Source organism: Cryptomeria japonica, chromosome 6, assembly GCF_030272615.1.
Source record: "Cryptomeria japonica chromosome 6, Sugi_1.0, whole genome shotgun sequence".
Taxonomy (NCBI): Eukaryota; Viridiplantae; Streptophyta; class Pinopsida; order Cupressales; family Cupressaceae; genus Cryptomeria; species Cryptomeria japonica.
This window is the reverse complement of record NC_081410.1, coordinates 299,973,166-299,990,358: the sequence shown is the minus strand read 5'-3', so window position 1 is coordinate 299,990,358 and position 17,193 is coordinate 299,973,166. Positions and strand designations below refer to the sequence as shown.

Here is a 17,193-nt window from a genome sequence, read left to right as displayed (position 1 = left end):
CGGAGACCTCTATATGTACTTCTGGAACGGAAGTGTCAACATTTTGTCCTTCCAAGTGGGAGGCATCTTGAGGTTGATTTACCTCATATCTCAGCTCAAGTAAAAAGTCTTTCACTATTTGTTTTGTTTCTCTTGCAACTTCATCGATTTTGCCAAACATAATTCTGTTAACTCTTCTCTTGCTTCTGAATTTTTCTTTTGCCAATATTAATAATCTTTCAACTTCATCCCTAGAGATGACTGAACAGGTATTCACCAAAACATACTCCTACATTTCTTCATCTTTCCGACAGGCAGTATTTCTCCTACATTTTGACTCTCTTCATCCTGATGATGGATCACGAAGTGTGATCCGAAACGTTGATGCTAAAATTTTTCACACAATCGAATCCAGAAATACTCTCTTGATAATTTGTCCTGATATCAAGGATATCATATAGCTCCTTAGCCAACTCGGATGATAACTCAATTAGAGATCTATTGAAATTATTCATATATAGTACACCTGCTTCCTCAATTTCTCCCTCTCCTTATCATCTGCATTCTCATAGTATACACCAAGATTTTTCAAATTTCCATCCTTAATGATTTCATTCTTTATATCTTCTAAGGATTTTGGAGGAATAATATCAACCTTACTAGATTCCAAGTCTTGAGATTTCTGCTTCTTGGTTCCCTTAGACTTTTTGGATGGCTCGCCTTGAATCTTTGTCTTCTTAGAGGGTGGAGCATCACCGGATGGCTTCCTAACTACTCGAGCATAAGTAGCAGTCTTCTTGACTTTCCGAACTTCTTCATCCGACTCTGTCTCTTCCTCTGCTTCAGCATACTGCCTAGAAGGCTTCTCCTTTTCCTCTTCTCAACTCCAATGGTTGACACTGCATGCTGGGGCTTGGGTGGAGGAACTGGTTTCTTTACTCCGGAAACAAGTGCAGACTTACTAGGCTTAGCTTTGGGCTGCATAGGAGGGTTTACTGGTTGGGGCCGAGGTTTGATTACATCCTCCTCCCCTAGAATGTTCTGAGCGCTTGCGCTCTGTACAACTTCTTTTGTTAGTCCCATTTGCTCTGCAACAACCTCCGCTTCCTTTCGGATCTTTCTCTTCCTCCCGACATCAGTGAATTGTTTATGCAGACTTAAGTCCTTTTCCTTAAAAGTACCAAATCTTTCTTCTTTTGGATCTACCGGTTGGCTCAATAGGTGTTGAGCATATGCCTCAGGCATGATAGTGTCAACTTCATACACCATGGGCATGATCCAAACTATCCCAGGCTCAACCGCTTCCATTTGACATTGATCTTTATCAACCATGTAGCAAATAGTTTGCTCATACTTCTCCACAATCTCCTTAGGGATTCTTTCTCTGCTCTTCATGGAGGCTTGAAAGGTTTTGAAATAGCCCCATAATGCGGATATTCTCATTGTGGCATCTCCTATTCCCCACATTCCCTCCTTGATTTGCATTGCCACTGGTCTATCATAGGCCTATTGGACCTTTCCTTTTACACCGGGTATCTCATTCAAGAAATATAAGGCCAAGCAAATAAGAAGAGACCCATACTTAAAAGTGTGCTTCTTGTCTTGCTTAATTTTCTTCAAATTACTCATCAGTTCATTCAGAAGGACTGCACATAGATCATACCTTATGTCATCCTTGAGCATCTGATATGCTGTATATATGGTAGTTCCAGAGATGGAGTTTTGTCTACTTGATTGATAGACTTTGTAACCAACCACCATCGATGCAAACCTCACATCATGCTCCAAAATGTCGCTGATAGTCATTGCTCTATTGTCGAACTTGGAACCAGTAGTGGCTATCACTATGTTATTCGATACTTTTCTTAGGCCAGGTACTTCACTGGTTTCACTTAGGCATGTCACAACTTGAATTGCCTGTTTAGTGATCTTATGAGGCCTATCGAGCCATATGAACTCATCATGGGCTCGACTGAGGATATACCGGATCCACTCTGCTTCATCGAACAATGGAAAATGGACGAACTACGAAAAGCCCTTGTCCTGAAGAACCTTATATTCTGGTTTAAGGTTACCCAAGTTGTCCGTCAAATGTTTGTTATACAAGGTCAGCATATCAGCATTGCCAAGCTCCTCAAGATCACAATGAATGTATGCCCTAATATCCTCATTGTGAAGAACGTTGTAGGGTACCCGTTGGTGTACGTTTTATCATATACCGAACATTAGAATAAAATACCCAAGGATACTCTATCCTCTCTTGAAGAATCACCACTTATGCTAAGGTTGCAAGAAGACTATATGGCGATTCTAAGGTTTCTTTGGTCAGGCCTTGACATGCGGATAAGCTCAATGGGTGTCGTGATATGCTAGTAATACACAAAGGGACTTACGCTTGGCGTGTTCAATTCACAATGGAGGTTTAGATAATGAAGCTCTATTATTTGGATCATGGACTTCAAGAAAACTGAAAAGGAGATAAGGTTTATTAATTCTAATCTATTCCTAATAATTTAGGAGATGATAAAGACTGGGTGAAACTAATAACAACACTTTGTTTCACCACACTTAGGACAATTACGCAAAGCATGTGAATCTTCTAAGTTTGTGCTCAAGATTTTCACACTTATGAATAATACCAACAATTGAACAATATTACTCAAAGTAGAAGTTAAGCATCCACATCAAAAGCTCAGGCTAACTTTACAAATTGAATGAAAATCATCCATCCAACAAAAGTATGAGCAAAAAGTTTCACCAATCTAAACTATCAAATCCTTCATTCATCTAACATACATGAAATAAAATCTAAACTATGATGAGGGATAAGAACCATGCAGACTCCAAAATAAGGGAAATAATCACCACCAATTCGAACAATGTATTACTTATTATTTTGGCAATCCTAAGCAACAATTGCTTATCTCAATATGTTTTGCAACATGCTCCCATAATTTACAAATGAGGGGTGAGCTCAATTTATAGGCTCCCCAATTACAATTCAATGGCCAAGATGGATTTCCAATTAACGATTGAGATTAAAACAACCTAACCCTAATCAAAGTTTCCCAAAATAGGTCAAATATCCATCGAATGAGAGACAAGTGGCACAAGATGCTTTTTTTAGGATTGCACCCCCTTCTTCTGCTGAGAGGTAGTGTGTTCAATGAACCTAGACATGTTGACTTGAATTCCCCAATTTGTGCCGAAAAATTTGCCTAAGTATGGAAATTTGTTTGGAATACTCTTCTTGCTGCCAATTTATGTTGCACGTGGGAGCTTGTCTTTGACTCTTCAGAAATGAAATCCTTCAAGAAATTTGGAATTTCTTTCCATAGTTTCGCCAAGTCTGAAGACTTTTCCTCCTTGATGCCTGGAGACTCTCTCAGGTGCCTTGAATTTGGAGAAGAATCTGATTCATGTGCTTGTCTTGTCAAATTTATTTCTTCCTGGCATGGCAGACTTGGATGAAGTCCAGCCAACCTTTGTTTATGCTATAATCTTTCTTCCATGCCTTGGCATGCTTCATGTCAATTTGTTTGCCCTTGGACTTGGAATGTTCTTGGACAATCATCCTTTAATTTGCTTTAATTTGTTTTATGCCTTGGAAAGAGTTTGAACAATCATCTCCTTGTGTTTGGTGGATTTGGAAAAATTTGGACAGTCATGAGCCTTCTTGTCTTTGGCGGATTTGGAAATATGATCAGACAATTTGTTTTCCAATTTTCCTCGATCTTGATTTGTGGCGATCTTGGAAGAATACATGCCATCCTTATGCTTGCTTAGCAAATTTCCTCTTGGCAAGGCGGAATTTACACATCCTTGGACAAGTTTCAATTTGTGTCTTATTTTATTGGAGAAACCTTGGCTAATCTTTTCCTTCCAAGGCGAACTTGGATTGCCATGTCTTCATGGATCAGATTTGGAGGTCTGATCACTAGGCTTTATTTATTCTTTCCATGTCATGTGCTTGGAAGATCATTCTCCAAGCCTTCTCTTTTTATTATCCAACCCGATTGCTTGGAAGTTTAGATAGTTTGTTTTGCTTTATTCCTCAGCGAATTTGGATAACATTCTTCCTTAATCTTGGTAGGGCGGACTTTCTCGAATCTTGGACATGAATGATTTGTTCTTGGAAGAGCATTAGTCATTCCTTCTCAGGCGGACTTAGAAGACAAGAGATGTTCTTCTTTGTAGGCGAATTGGAATACGCTAAGACATATTACTTTGTCTTTGTGTTCATCAAACTTCCAATCTACTATCTTTTAATTCGTTGTCTATGATGAACTTGGATGAGTCTTGGACATGTCGAACTTATTGAGTGCTTCCTTCAACTTTTTGGAATGCTCTGTTTCCTATCTCCATGCGAATTTTGTTGTCTCTGTCTAAAGTCTAATAATCTGATCAGGTTCTATCATGTTTGGAAGCTGCTTACTTTGCTCATCCTTAACGAATTCTAGACATAGGCTTATGCTCCAACTTTGGCGAACTTGGATGATGTCTTGACATGTTCATTACCAACTTGGAAGGCGGATTTGGATGAGAATTTGAACATGTCTAGGCAGACTTGGCAAAAGACTTTGCCATGTGCTCATGCTTTGTTGCCTTGGACGAACTTTGGATAATCGCCTTCCAACTTTCTTGACCTCGTCCATGCCTTAGTTTATTTTCAACTTAATTTTGCTTGCTTGACCTCGTGTAGGAGTTTGACTAACTCTTGCCAAGAGTTAATTAACCAATGGTAGGAGTTTACCAATATCTGACAATTTTACTTGCCTTGGTGGACTTTGATCATGTTTGGAAGGATTTCATCTTCTCCTTGTCATGCCAATTTGGAAGACTCCATGCCAAGGCGGATTTGGAAGATTGTCAGACATGTTCAAGGTGGGCTTGGATAGTCTTAGATATGGGGGACTTGGCAAAGGCTTTGTCAATTTGTGTTTGCTCTTTGTCGTGACCTTCTTCATAATTTCCTTAGGCTAGGTGAAGTTTGAAAACCCTCTTGCCAACCTTAATTTGTCTTCATCATGGCGGATTCGGAAGAAGTCTGATCACCATATTCTGATCAATTCCCATCATGCTTTTTTTTATGAATAGCGAACTTCATTGGTACTTTGCCGCCTTAACCTGCAAAAACATATGAAAATTTAATATTATTTTCAGATTTTAATTCTGATTTTTAATCCTCGTTTCTGAAAATTTCACTTTCAGCCTATTAAAAGGTTAAATTTCTGTGGAAAAGCAGACTGAAAGTGAAGGAATTGATCAAGAAATTGATAAAATAAGACAAAAAGTTAAAAAAATTCAGTGAAATTCAGATTTTAGGTCCTCTTGATGACTGAAATATACCTTCAACTCTGAAATTCTGTCTTAAAATCGAAAAAAGCACTTAATTTCTTGATTTCTAACACTTAGAAGAATTCACTTCTAGAAAATCTCTCCAAAATTCACAATTTTTGAGAGAAAACTTCTTGTCAATTGCTCTCCAAATTCTCAACCTGAATAATGAATTGTGAAAATGAGTTGGTTGAAAATATATAGTCTAGGTTTTTAAAATTTAGAAGTATTATTTTTGTTTTTAAATTATTTTATTATTTTTTTGTGTTTTTTTGTTTTAATCTTTCTAGAATGGAAAGTTTTATTTTATCTCTCAAATTCATCTTTATCAACTAATCTTCTAGAACTTTCTTTTAATTTGCAAAATTTTTGAATTTTTTTTTTTGAAATAATTCCAAGTGTTGAAAAATAATCCTTTAAAATAATCTTAATTTTGGAAAATAATTTAAAATTTTTTATGCGACAAATTTATTTTCCAACTTGCTTTACACTTCCATGCCTTATTTTATTTTATTTTCCAACATGGTCTAACCTCAAGTAGGAGTTTAACAAACTCTTGCCAAGAGTTAATTAATCATTGGTAGGAGTTTACTAAGTGTCAGACATTTTTGCTTGATCATAAGGTGAGCCCGACTGAGTCTTGGACAACTTTCTTATGCTCTGGCAGACATTGATCTTGCCTAAACATCTTCCATACTTGACATCCTTGGGCAAATTTGATTGATGAGCCTTGATGATCTTGTCTAAGCATCTGCCATTTTTACTTCTCCAACTTAGGCGAAATTTTCAATGTGCCATACCCAAACTTTTCCTCTAGATCAGCGATGTTCATGCCATGTTGATACCGTGCTGGTTCATCTGGAACGAAACCCTAATTAGTGTTTCCACTCTGCTTTTTGCACTTGGAGACCTTATTTTTAAAATCTGAGAACATGGGCATTGATAATATGGTTGATCTTCTGGAACAAAACCCTAATTAGGGTTTGCATTTTGCTTTTTACCCTTAAAGACAATTTTCAAAATCTAAGAACATGGGTAGTAATAATATAGCATGAGGATCAAAACGCTAATCTTGAAAAAAAGCAAAAATTTCAAACCCTTACTTTTTATACTTGGAAGCAAAATTTTTCGAATCTGAGGATATGGGTAGGACTGATATGACCTAAAGAGCAAAACCCTAACCTCAGAAAAAATAATTTTTTTGAAAAACTGCTTTTATACCTAGAGATAAGATTTTAAAATTCGGACAACATGGGCAAATGAAATGATTTGAGGAACAAAACCCAAATGCCACATTCAAAAAGCAGAAAAAAGCGAAAAAGTAGAAAAATTTCTAAAAATAGAAAGTCGTCAGAAATGACCCAAAGCAATTGTGATCGTCATTCTTCAGACTTTCTAAGCACTTTGACAATGTTCAAACACTGATCTGACCATGAATTCTCCATTTGGCTCGGGATGATTTCTCAAAAACTCCTCACTGTAGTTGCGATACCAAAGCAAGACCCTAAAAGGAAAAAAATAGGGGGTCCCCATCTGCGATGGGGCGATGTGTGAAAAAGGTCACAACAGTACCGAAGAAAATGCTCCTTCCGGATCATCTTCGACAGACTTGAAAGCGTGTTTATTGAAAACAGGTCTGGCTCTATCCTTAATCTCAACAACCAACGGGGTAGCAATTCCAGATACTAATGCCATTTTGAATCTAGGGTTTGAAACGGATAGCTTCGTGGAATAGATAAATACCTTTTAATTTAACCGGGCACAAAAAATCGCTTCCGAATTGCTGCAAGGTCGATTTTGATCGCCAAATCTCTTTTCTTCATTGCACTGCTCTTTTCTCTTGATCACATTGTGAAGAATAAACCTTCGAAATGCCCTTTTAACCTCTAAAAACCTAATTCTGCGTTGTAATAAATGCTTCAACCAGTTACTATAATTTTCATGAAATAGCTTACCGGAGCCTCATATCTCCATCAAATCTTCCAGATAACATCTGCATACATGATTTAAGCCTTCTGCAACCTACCGGAATCAGTTATAGATCACCTAAGAGGTGGTTTTATGAATCTACATGTAAAGTTCCCCCTAAGGCCAAAAAGCCCTAGTTACCGAATGAGGTTCCATCACCGAATTTAGGTGTGGAGCCATTTTGCACATTGGAATCTTCTTTCTTCACCCACATATTCTTTTTCTGATCTCTTATTTCATCTACTTTTGCTTTGCCTTTCTCATCTGATTTGTCTTTGTTTACTAGACCATTATTCTTGCTTCTGCAGTATTTTGCAATGTGACCAGTCTTGTTGCATGCATGGCAAACAACATTTCTTTGCATAGGTCTGAAATTCTTCTGATTTGGTCTCATCCTATATTGGTTAGAGATATGTCCAAATATCCCACAAGCATAGCATCTCATGTTTTGAAAATTATTCATTACTGCTCTGCACATATTTGACTTGTGACTAAAATTGTTGCATATGAAACATTGACCGGTAAAGGTAAGACCATTGTTTACATTATTCATCTTACTTTTGCATCGATTTGCCATATGACCAAATTTATTGCAAGTGAAACATCTACCATTGAATTTATAGGCATTAGACTGTTTAACCTGAGGATTCTTGTTCTTAGGCTTTGCATTGCTTTGCCCGCAACCAGAGGATTCTCCTTTTTCATATCCAAGTCTTCTCATGTCTTTTCCATGTCTCTGACTATCCAGCATCTCATCCGGCCTTGTTGAGCTAGCATTGAATTTGTCTTTGTATTCATTTACAGTAACAAGTTCATCTCTTAGGGCAACAATCTGTCTCTCAAGTTCTTGTCCATCATTCCTTGATTGTGTCAACTCAAGCTTCAACTGATCATTCTCATAGGTAAGTCTGAAGCATTCATCTGATCTGTCTTTTAATGATTGAGTCAAACTTTCTTCATTCTTCTTCCGGTCTTCAATCTCCTTAGTCAGCTTCATCACTATGGATTGCATCTCATTCTTCAATACAACATTCTCTCTAGCAAGCTTCTCACACTCATCAGACTTGTCTTGATTCTCCATGCTTTGTTCTTCTTTCTCTTTCAGCTTGTCCATCAGCTCTTTTCTCTTGTCTCTTGATCTTTCAAATCCTTAATGAAATCTTCAGCTGCATTCAAGTTTCTCTTCAAAGAACTTATTTCATTTCTTGCTGCATCAAGATCTTCAAGAGCCACACAAAGCTGTCTCTGCAAACCAAAATCCATTGATTCAATCTCCCGGACCTTCCTCAAGCGGTTAGGCTTCCTCAGACGAACAAGGCTTTGATACCAATTGTTGGAATTAAGGATCACTGAGAGGGGGGGTGAATCAGTGATCTACCGGTAAACAAAATTTCTGACAATTTCAAACCATCGGAAGCATGTGCAAGAAAGTAAAATTCAAATTCACAAGATAATCAACCACAAAATCATAATATCAAGATTTTTACGTGGAAACCCAAATGGGAAAAACAACGGTGGGATTTGAACCCACAATATTATTCCACTATGACCAGTAGCAAAACAATATTACATGAGGGGAATGCACTTGCATTCAGGCATATTGCCTAGAGTTCACTACTCAAGTTACAAAACATGGCTACAACCTTGGAGGAAGGCTCATTGCCTTGCAAGAGATTACAAACTGATTACAATAAGTGAAGAACTAGAAAATAGCATTTGACTATGCCAAATATCAATTCCAGTTAGGCACAAAATGATTCGTTGCACTATTCTGATAAACTGCTCTGTTCTTCTCTACTGGATCAACACAATTATGAGTGTGCACGTGAAACTACGCTCAATTGCTCCAAAAACTAATCCATTAACTCAAATGGTCTTATATATCCAGACACTCCAAAATTGATCACCCATAAGTCGGCTTTACCAAATATTAAAAGTGAAACGTGTAGCTGCAAGTCGGCTTGGATCTGTTGCCAAATCATATGGCGGACCTAAAATACATGATCACACACTTCCTATAAACAACTCAAGGAATCCGGTCACATGATAACCCATCACACATGAAGAATACTCTGTTTTACTGTTCTTCTGGACACTGGACCTTCAAATAGGCATAGGAATCAATACCGAAGGGTGGATTGACATGATAATCTGCTTCATATACCTAGCCAATAAATCACTGATCATTGAAATCAAAACTGCTTCATCGGAAATCATAAAACTGTACACTGAGTTGCATTGACAGTCTTAGTCCAGAAGTACAAGACATCCGGTTAACCAAAACTTCATACCGGATCAGATCAGAAGACTGAGTTGCCATCAATGACAACTCCTAAGAATCTACAAGCATCAGGAATCATCAGTATCCACCGGAGCATCACCAGACCACCATCTCCTATTAGTGATATCCCAAATGGGACAATACTTACTGTCATCCCCTCCATAGGTAGATTTGATGGCCTCCTTGGCCCTATCCATGCCCTCATATATGTAGCCCAATGCGGGCTTCTCCCCATCAACAACTCATAGGAGAACTACCAAGGGCTCAATGAACTGTAAATATTGTGAAACATTATCTAATATCAATTAACTTAAGTGAAATTGTGAATGAAAATAAGCAAATAAAAGAAAAATATGAATAAAAATTAAAACATAATGTAGAATTTATAAAATTTTTATCTTCACAATCTCAGCACAAGGGGCCCAAAAGCTTGGCTCATCAAAAATGCAATTTGCCACGTCAATCCTTGCAACAATCATAGCATAGGATGAGGAAGTCCACTCCTCACCAACAAACATATGTCTCAAAGCTGCCCAACTCCAAATCAAGGATTGCAATGTGATGAAGTTGGTGGCAAATCTAGTGAGTCCAGGATGAGCCAATTCCTGCCACCTGTATTGCCTCATTAGGTTAAGGACCCATGCATGATTATATACAAATTTGCAAATATTTTTTGCCTTCTCTACACGTCCTGATCCATGGAATCTTGCCAATGTCCTCCAACATGAGGTCAACACAATGGGCGGATTATGGAGACCAAAATATAGATGGGTGCCTCTCCATCAAAAAATTACCTGTAGCAACATAATTTGCTACATTATCGGTCACCACTTGTACTACAGTATCCTCACCCACCTCATATATGACCTCCTCTATAACCTCACATAGGGAAGTGGCATTTTTGGAATGTGTAGAAGCATCAATGGACTTCAGGAACATGGTGCCACTTGAAATTTGAAAGCAAAACAAAATCAATGATCATTTAATAAATCTTAAATTAAAAATACTAATCATTAAATCAAATTCAAATTATTCAATCACCTGTAAAAGAAACAAGAAAATTTAGGAGCATCCTGTTCTCCTATTAGTCCAACCATCGATCATGATGGTGCAACCTTTCTTCTTGCATATCTCACGCTGGTCCTCTAATGTGGCTTTCACATCGACCACCGAATTTGTCAAAATTTGGCCACTTAACTCAGTATCAGAAGGGGCTTTGAACCCTGCCCCACAAATAGTGATGACATCAACCATGCTCTGCCAATAAGCAAACCTATCACAAATAAATTGAATAAGATAAGTATATCTATGTACAATAAAAAATTAATTAGACAAAACAAACTGTAAATACTAAATATTAAAAAGTTAAAACAATCAAATAAAAACTAAAAGGAATTACCAGGCTGCAAAGAATGGAATGGTGCAATAGTACCAGAATCTCTCAAGCAAAGGTTGGGCACCAGGAGTAGTGTGTGGCTCAAAATATGAATCCATCCTAGATTTACGAACTCTAGGACTAATGCTTGCACTCCCACTAGCACTAGCACTAGCACTAATAGAAATAGTAGCACTTGCACTAGGACGATATGGAGGCATGGAAGAAGCCTCTCCAACACAACCAATGCTAGCCATCTCCTCCCTTTGCCTCTTTTTCTTTTTTTTTGTTGGCTTCAAATATCTCTAGTTGCACTTGACACTCCTAAATAGCCTTTGGAAGTGCTTTCTCGCAAGGATCAGCATCATGGCCACGTATGGTGGCAATGTGGTATTTCAATCTATTTATACCTCCATGAAAGATTGTTTTGCAATATTTACACTTTGCTTCTCCCTTTTTTTGCCCGGGAAAATATTCAGTATGTTTCCAATCTGGATCTCTTATACCTGGGATTGTAGGAGGAGTAGAACTAGACATTGTGAAAAATATGGTTTTCAAAAGTTGAAGGTTGCTGGAATGAGAAACAATTACAAGAAAATGAACATTTGTGCATTGTTAAAATTATAAACTAATACAAAAAAACACAATGTAATAGAAATGTTTTGAAAAAAAACAATGTAATAGAATTTGTATTCATTTTCTTTCAAAGAAATCAGCAAACCCCACCATGTAGATTGTTTTTTTTCAAAACATAAAGAAATCGGCAATCTCTTCTTTTTCCTCACAACTCACTCTTCTCTTATTTTTTCAATAGAATGAAATAAGATGACTTTTAGTGTTTAGAAGAAAATATAAGTGAAAAAAAAGCAAGTTAAAACAAATTTTAAAAAGTATCTTTTTTGTTTTTCAATTGGGCTGACGACGGCTAAGTCCTGGCATCAGGACTCATTGGGTACGGGCCAGGTCACTGAGTCCAAGGACTTGGGCTGGACTTGCCCAGGACTTGGCGAGCCCGAGTTCGGGCCCCTGAGACTCGCCTAGGGTCACTCGGTTCGGGACTTGCCGAGTCTTGGCGAGTCCTAGAACTATGGTTTAAATACTTAAGAAATGGCCTTGTAAGATAATATCTACGTTACCCGGGGATGCGTCCTCGGGCTAAAATCCCCCGTCCCTGTACCAGGGACGTTTCGGGGACTTGGGGACGGCTAGGGGACGTCCCCCTGCCGTCCCCAAAATTGCAAAATTTGTGGGAAACGTCCCGAAAACTTGGGGACGGCAGTGACTCTCAAAGTGGACGGTTTGGGGATGTCCCCCCGTTCCCTAATCGTCCCGGGGACGATCAGCTGTCCCCCTTTTCCTAGCACATTTAAAAAACAAAAAAAAAGACTCAAATGCTCAAAAAAACATTTTTTTAATTTTATTATAGGTTTATAAAATTGGATTTTCACTAATATGATGGGTAAACATGTCTGAATCACTTCCAAAAACACTTAGAAATAATGAGCAGCAGCCTGGTAATAAAATTTACAAACACTTAGAACACGGTAGTGCGTAAAAAAGTGGTTGTTGGTCCGCAATATTGGACTTTTCACAATTGTGAAAGGTAAACAGGTCTGAGTCATAGCCCAAAGCACTCAGAAATATGAATAACGGCTTGGTATAGAATTTCACAAACATCCAAAACTTTGTAGTGCATAAAGAAGTGGTGGTAGGTCATAATAGAAATGGAAGACTATCAAAATATCCTTCAACTAGAAAGAAACAATGAACTACATGCAAACAAGTGTTGGCATATTGACAATGTATTTTCAATTATGAATGCATATTGAGTATTGACGATAAATTCTGCATTATGAATGCATATTGAGTATTGACAATGAATTTTGAACACAAATGTGGTATGTTAAGGTTCTATAATGTACATATACCTGCTTTATCCATGTTTTCATATGAATATAATGTATATATACATGCTTTATCTATTTTTCATATGAACATTTAAAATTTCACTATATATTTTAAATTTTCCCTATATTTTATATAGCCGTCCCCTTTGCCATCCCCCGCCGTCCCCAAATTTGGCAAAAAAAAATTGCCGTCCCGGAAACTCGTCCCGCCGTCCCCGTCCGTCCCCGTCCTGGAAACTCGGGGTAACATAGGATAATATCAATCCAACCAAGAAGGTAGAATAAGGAAATGTAAGAACTTAAACCAAGTGATTGGCAACGGTTTTGTAATATAACCACTAAATCTTACTTTGTCATTTTCTTGAGAGTGGGGTTGATTGATATTTAGGGTTCTCTTGTTTAAGCACATCATATATTATCTGTTAATAGTGACTTACAAATATACACATTTTTCAAATTCTGCAGGACAGTAACAAATTAAAATTGTCTAGGAAGAAAACTTACATGCTAGTGCACTCATATGCTGATGGGGAAGCTATTTAATGTAGAAAACATAGTCATGAAGTGCATCAAAGTTCTAATTCTCAAGATGACTTAAGTCTGTAAAATTTGGTTTGAGTCGCTTTTAGTACAAATTACTGCATGGGATGCATTAAAAAGCTGTGCATAAATCTCATTAGAATTGGCCGGTGTGAAGTAATTTATTGAATGGTAGGAGTAAGTATCCTTTATTTCTATTTGTAAAATTGATTAATCAAAGGTGAGTTTTTTTGGCAATGCATAAGAGTGAAGTGAAGCAGCAATAACAAGCACCCTTGAGGAAAGTGCCTGGAAAATCATCTAGTGCTGAACTTGCAGAAGAGGTTTCTGCACAGCATATGGCCTCTTTAAGTGTGGTACCTGCAACAGCAACAAACACAGGACACATTAATACTATTGGCGTGGATAAACTTCCAGAAGAGATGAATGAAATGAAGATCAGAGATGACAAGGTGGAAACTGCTACCGTCAAGGTTATTGATAGAGTGAACTATGTTTATTTTCTGGAGGCACAGAATGTTTTTTTCCTTTCTTATAATATATTGGTCAAAGAATGTAAACATAGCCCAAGATAAAGTTAAATGTAGAATTGAGTGGTTTTCATGTTTAGAATTTTCTAGTTAATGGAATTCAGCACATATTTATAGGAAATGGAAGCTACTGTTGTGGATGGAAATGGTACAGAGACTGGCCATATAATTGTAACTACTATTGGTGGCAGGAATGGCCAACCTAAGCAAGTAAGTAGATGCTAAATTGTAGTTCACTTTTATCCAGCTTTTATGGATCCATATGTCTTACAGTTTCTTGTGTGTTTTGAACTCTTTCTAATTACAGACCATAAGCTACATGGCAGAACGTGTTGTGGGAACTGGGTCTTTTGGAATTGTGTTTCAGGTAACTCTTTTTGTTTGAATCAACAACTTGCCCTGTGGTTATTTTCTTGTTTATTTTAATATCAGATGGGCTTGTCATAGCCATCTGACTGACATGATCCATGCTGTTATTAATTTGGCGTGTTCTACAGTTTTTTGTACTTATTTATCTGTTTCAACCAGGCTAAATGCTTAGAGACTGGGGAAACAGTAGCAATTAAAAAGGTTTTGCAGGACAAGCGCTATAAGAACCGTGAGCTGCAGACAATGCGTCTTCTGGATCATCCAAACATTGTCTCCCTTAAGCACTGTTTCTTTTCAACTACTGATAAGGATGAACTCTATCTTAATCTGGTTCTGGAGTACGTACCAGAGACAGTGTATCGTGTTGCAAAGCACTATAGTAGGATGAACCAGAGGATGCCTCTGATTTATGTAAAATTATATACTTATCAGGTCTGCAGATATTTATCTATTTTGTTGTTATAGTTGGTTTTTCATTTTCATTGTCTCTAGCTATCCTAATTTTTATTTTTTGGCTCCAGATCTGTAGATCCCTGGCTTATATTCATGGTGGCATTAGAGTATGTCATAGGGATATCAAACCACAAAATCTTCTGGTCTGTCGCCTCAAGATCCTATTGTATGAACTCATTATTTTTCATGATGCCCACTGTCTATTTTTAGTTATCTTTAGTCGTTGACATTGTTGTCCAACAGGTTAATCCTCACACTCATCAGCTCAAGTTATGTGACTTTGGAAGTGCAAAAGTTCTGGTTAGTGATTTAATATCTTAAATGCTTGATATGGTCTGAGAAGCTAGGGTTTTTCTCACTTGCATAATGCTTTGTAATCTGTATTGCTTTGTTAAAACTAAAACTGGCTGTTATAGATGCTGTGTATCTTCTTTTTGGTATCTATTATTTTTCATGTATTCTCAATAAGCTATTCTTATAAACACAGGTTAAGGGTGAGCCAAACATATCCTATATATGTTCTCGTTATTATCGTGCACCAGAGCTCATCTTTGGAGCGACAGAGTACACAACTGCCATTGATATATGGTCGATGGGTTGTGTCCTAGCTGAGTTACTTCTTGGTCAGGTAATGAATTAATTTAATTCCTCACATTGATTTTTTTGGTCATTGCTTGAAGTTACAGGTTTTAGTATTCTATAAAACCATTGGTAATATAATTGTTGCTCACTTATGAATTAATTTATACATTTGTTATTGAAATTCTTGCCTAGCCATTGTTCCCTGGTGAAAGTGGAGTCGACCAGCTTGTGGAGATCATTAAGGTTCCATCCTTTAATAAGTTCACTATGATAGTCTTGCACAGTTCTCTTTGTTTTTATTAGGCAAATTATTATTGTACCAACTTTGAATTATATAAACTTTGTCCTACTCGTCGTTTCAGGTCCTTGGAACCCCAACACGCGAGGAAATTAAATGCATGAACCCAAATTATACAGAATTCAAGTTTCCACAGATAAAAGCTCATCCATGGCACAAGGTCAGTGTTTGCGTCCAATGCTTTTAATATTTATTGAATTATTGAGGATGTTAACAACTTTTGTTCGCAGATTTTCCACAAGCGCATGCCACCAGAGGCTGTAGATCTTGTGTCTAGGCTGCTTCAGTACTCCCCAAATCTTCGATGCACTGCTGTGAGTAACTTTGTTAAGAGCATTGTAACAATACTGTAAAATGGTGATCAAGTTGTGAAATTTTAATCTTAATTTGGGATATCCAAAAACATTACTGCAGTTAGAGGCTTGTGTGCATCCATTTTTTGATGAACTTCGGGATCCAAACACCCGCTTGCCAAATGGACGACCATTGCCACCATTATTCAACTTCAAACCTCAGGGTAAACACGAAACACCATATCTCATTTTGTTAGTAGGTGGAAAGAGATGATGTTTAATGATCCTTAGTTCATTTTATCTGTGCTGTTTTTAGCTAGTTCCTATACATTAAATAGTGACTTTAATTACTTTCAAATGCAGAGCTGAAGGGTGCTACTCCAGATCTTCTTCTGAAATTGATTCCAGAGCATGCGAGGAAGCAGAGCCCATCTTAGGACTTTGAATTGGCTCATTTTCTATGGTGGATAATTTTAAGTTTGAAAACTGCTTGTTAGAAAATTGGCATGTTGGATGGCCAGCGGAGGACTTTTTGGTTGTAGCTGCTAGGGAGGGAAGCCAAGGGAATCTGGAATAACATCCTTTTTTCTCTATTCCAGACTTGCAGGCAGTTGTTCTTATTGGCGTTCGTATGGTATAAAGCTTCCATTTCACCACTTTTACTACATTTTGGCCTTCAGCCATGTTGTATAAAGGAAAGCGCAGGGACATTTTTGGTTGTATCAGTCTATCTGTATTAGCACCACTTTTGTTCTGTCTGAGAACTCTTTGGGTTGCAGTCAAATGATAGTTGGTCTTTTAACCCTGCTGCCAATGGGTGAAATATGAGGTATGCTTTTATTTATGATATATCTAGACCATAATTCATGATCTCTTTCTTGGTTGGTACAAATCTATATCACACCTGTAAGATATTTGTATCGATCCACCAGGATTATATCCTATTTTATGGCTTATTCTGGATTAGAAACAGTACAACATATCAAGTATACATAATTATAGTCGTTTATAAGCTTGATCTTAATGTGTTGACCATGTGAAACTTTGGTTTATACTCAGTTTTTAATAATAATATTTTGTGTGATCATATAAATAATAAAACATGTTGCCATGCGGCTTCTAAGATATAATTTTAGGGCTCTTATTTAGGTGATTGCTGGGCAAATGTTAGGGCGGTCCTGTTAATGGTTATATTGCCCTAATTAGATGATTGATATGTTACCTTGTTGTGCCTACGTTAGAAATGCAGGCTCTTAAAACTTGGGTTCAATGGCCCTGCTT

General features: G+C 37.4%; 1 protein-coding gene across 2 annotated transcripts; it reads left to right on the top strand.

Moving 5' to 3' along the window:
* The first annotated feature begins 13,632 nt into the window (after nt 1-13,632).
* LOC131031555 (shaggy-related protein kinase epsilon) lies at nt 13,633-16,936 on the top strand. Of its 2 annotated transcripts, none has more exons than XM_057962709.2 (12): nt 13,633-13,839; nt 14,035-14,127; nt 14,225-14,284; nt 14,446-14,718; nt 14,808-14,882; nt 14,983-15,039; nt 15,227-15,367; nt 15,514-15,564; nt 15,684-15,779; nt 15,850-15,933; nt 16,034-16,136; nt 16,276-16,936. In XM_057962709.2, exons 1-12 carry the CDS (start codon nt 13,726-13,728, stop codon nt 16,347-16,349), a joined length of 1,221 nt encoding a protein of 406 aa, XP_057818692.1. In that variant the 5' UTR covers nt 13,633-13,725; the 3' UTR covers nt 16,350-16,936. The 2 variants fall into 2 exon arrangements, with proteins under 2 accessions (XP_057818692.1, XP_057818683.1); XM_057962700.2 differs by having other exon boundaries at nt 13,633-13,860.
* Nucleotides 16,937-17,193: the final 257 nt, after the last annotated feature.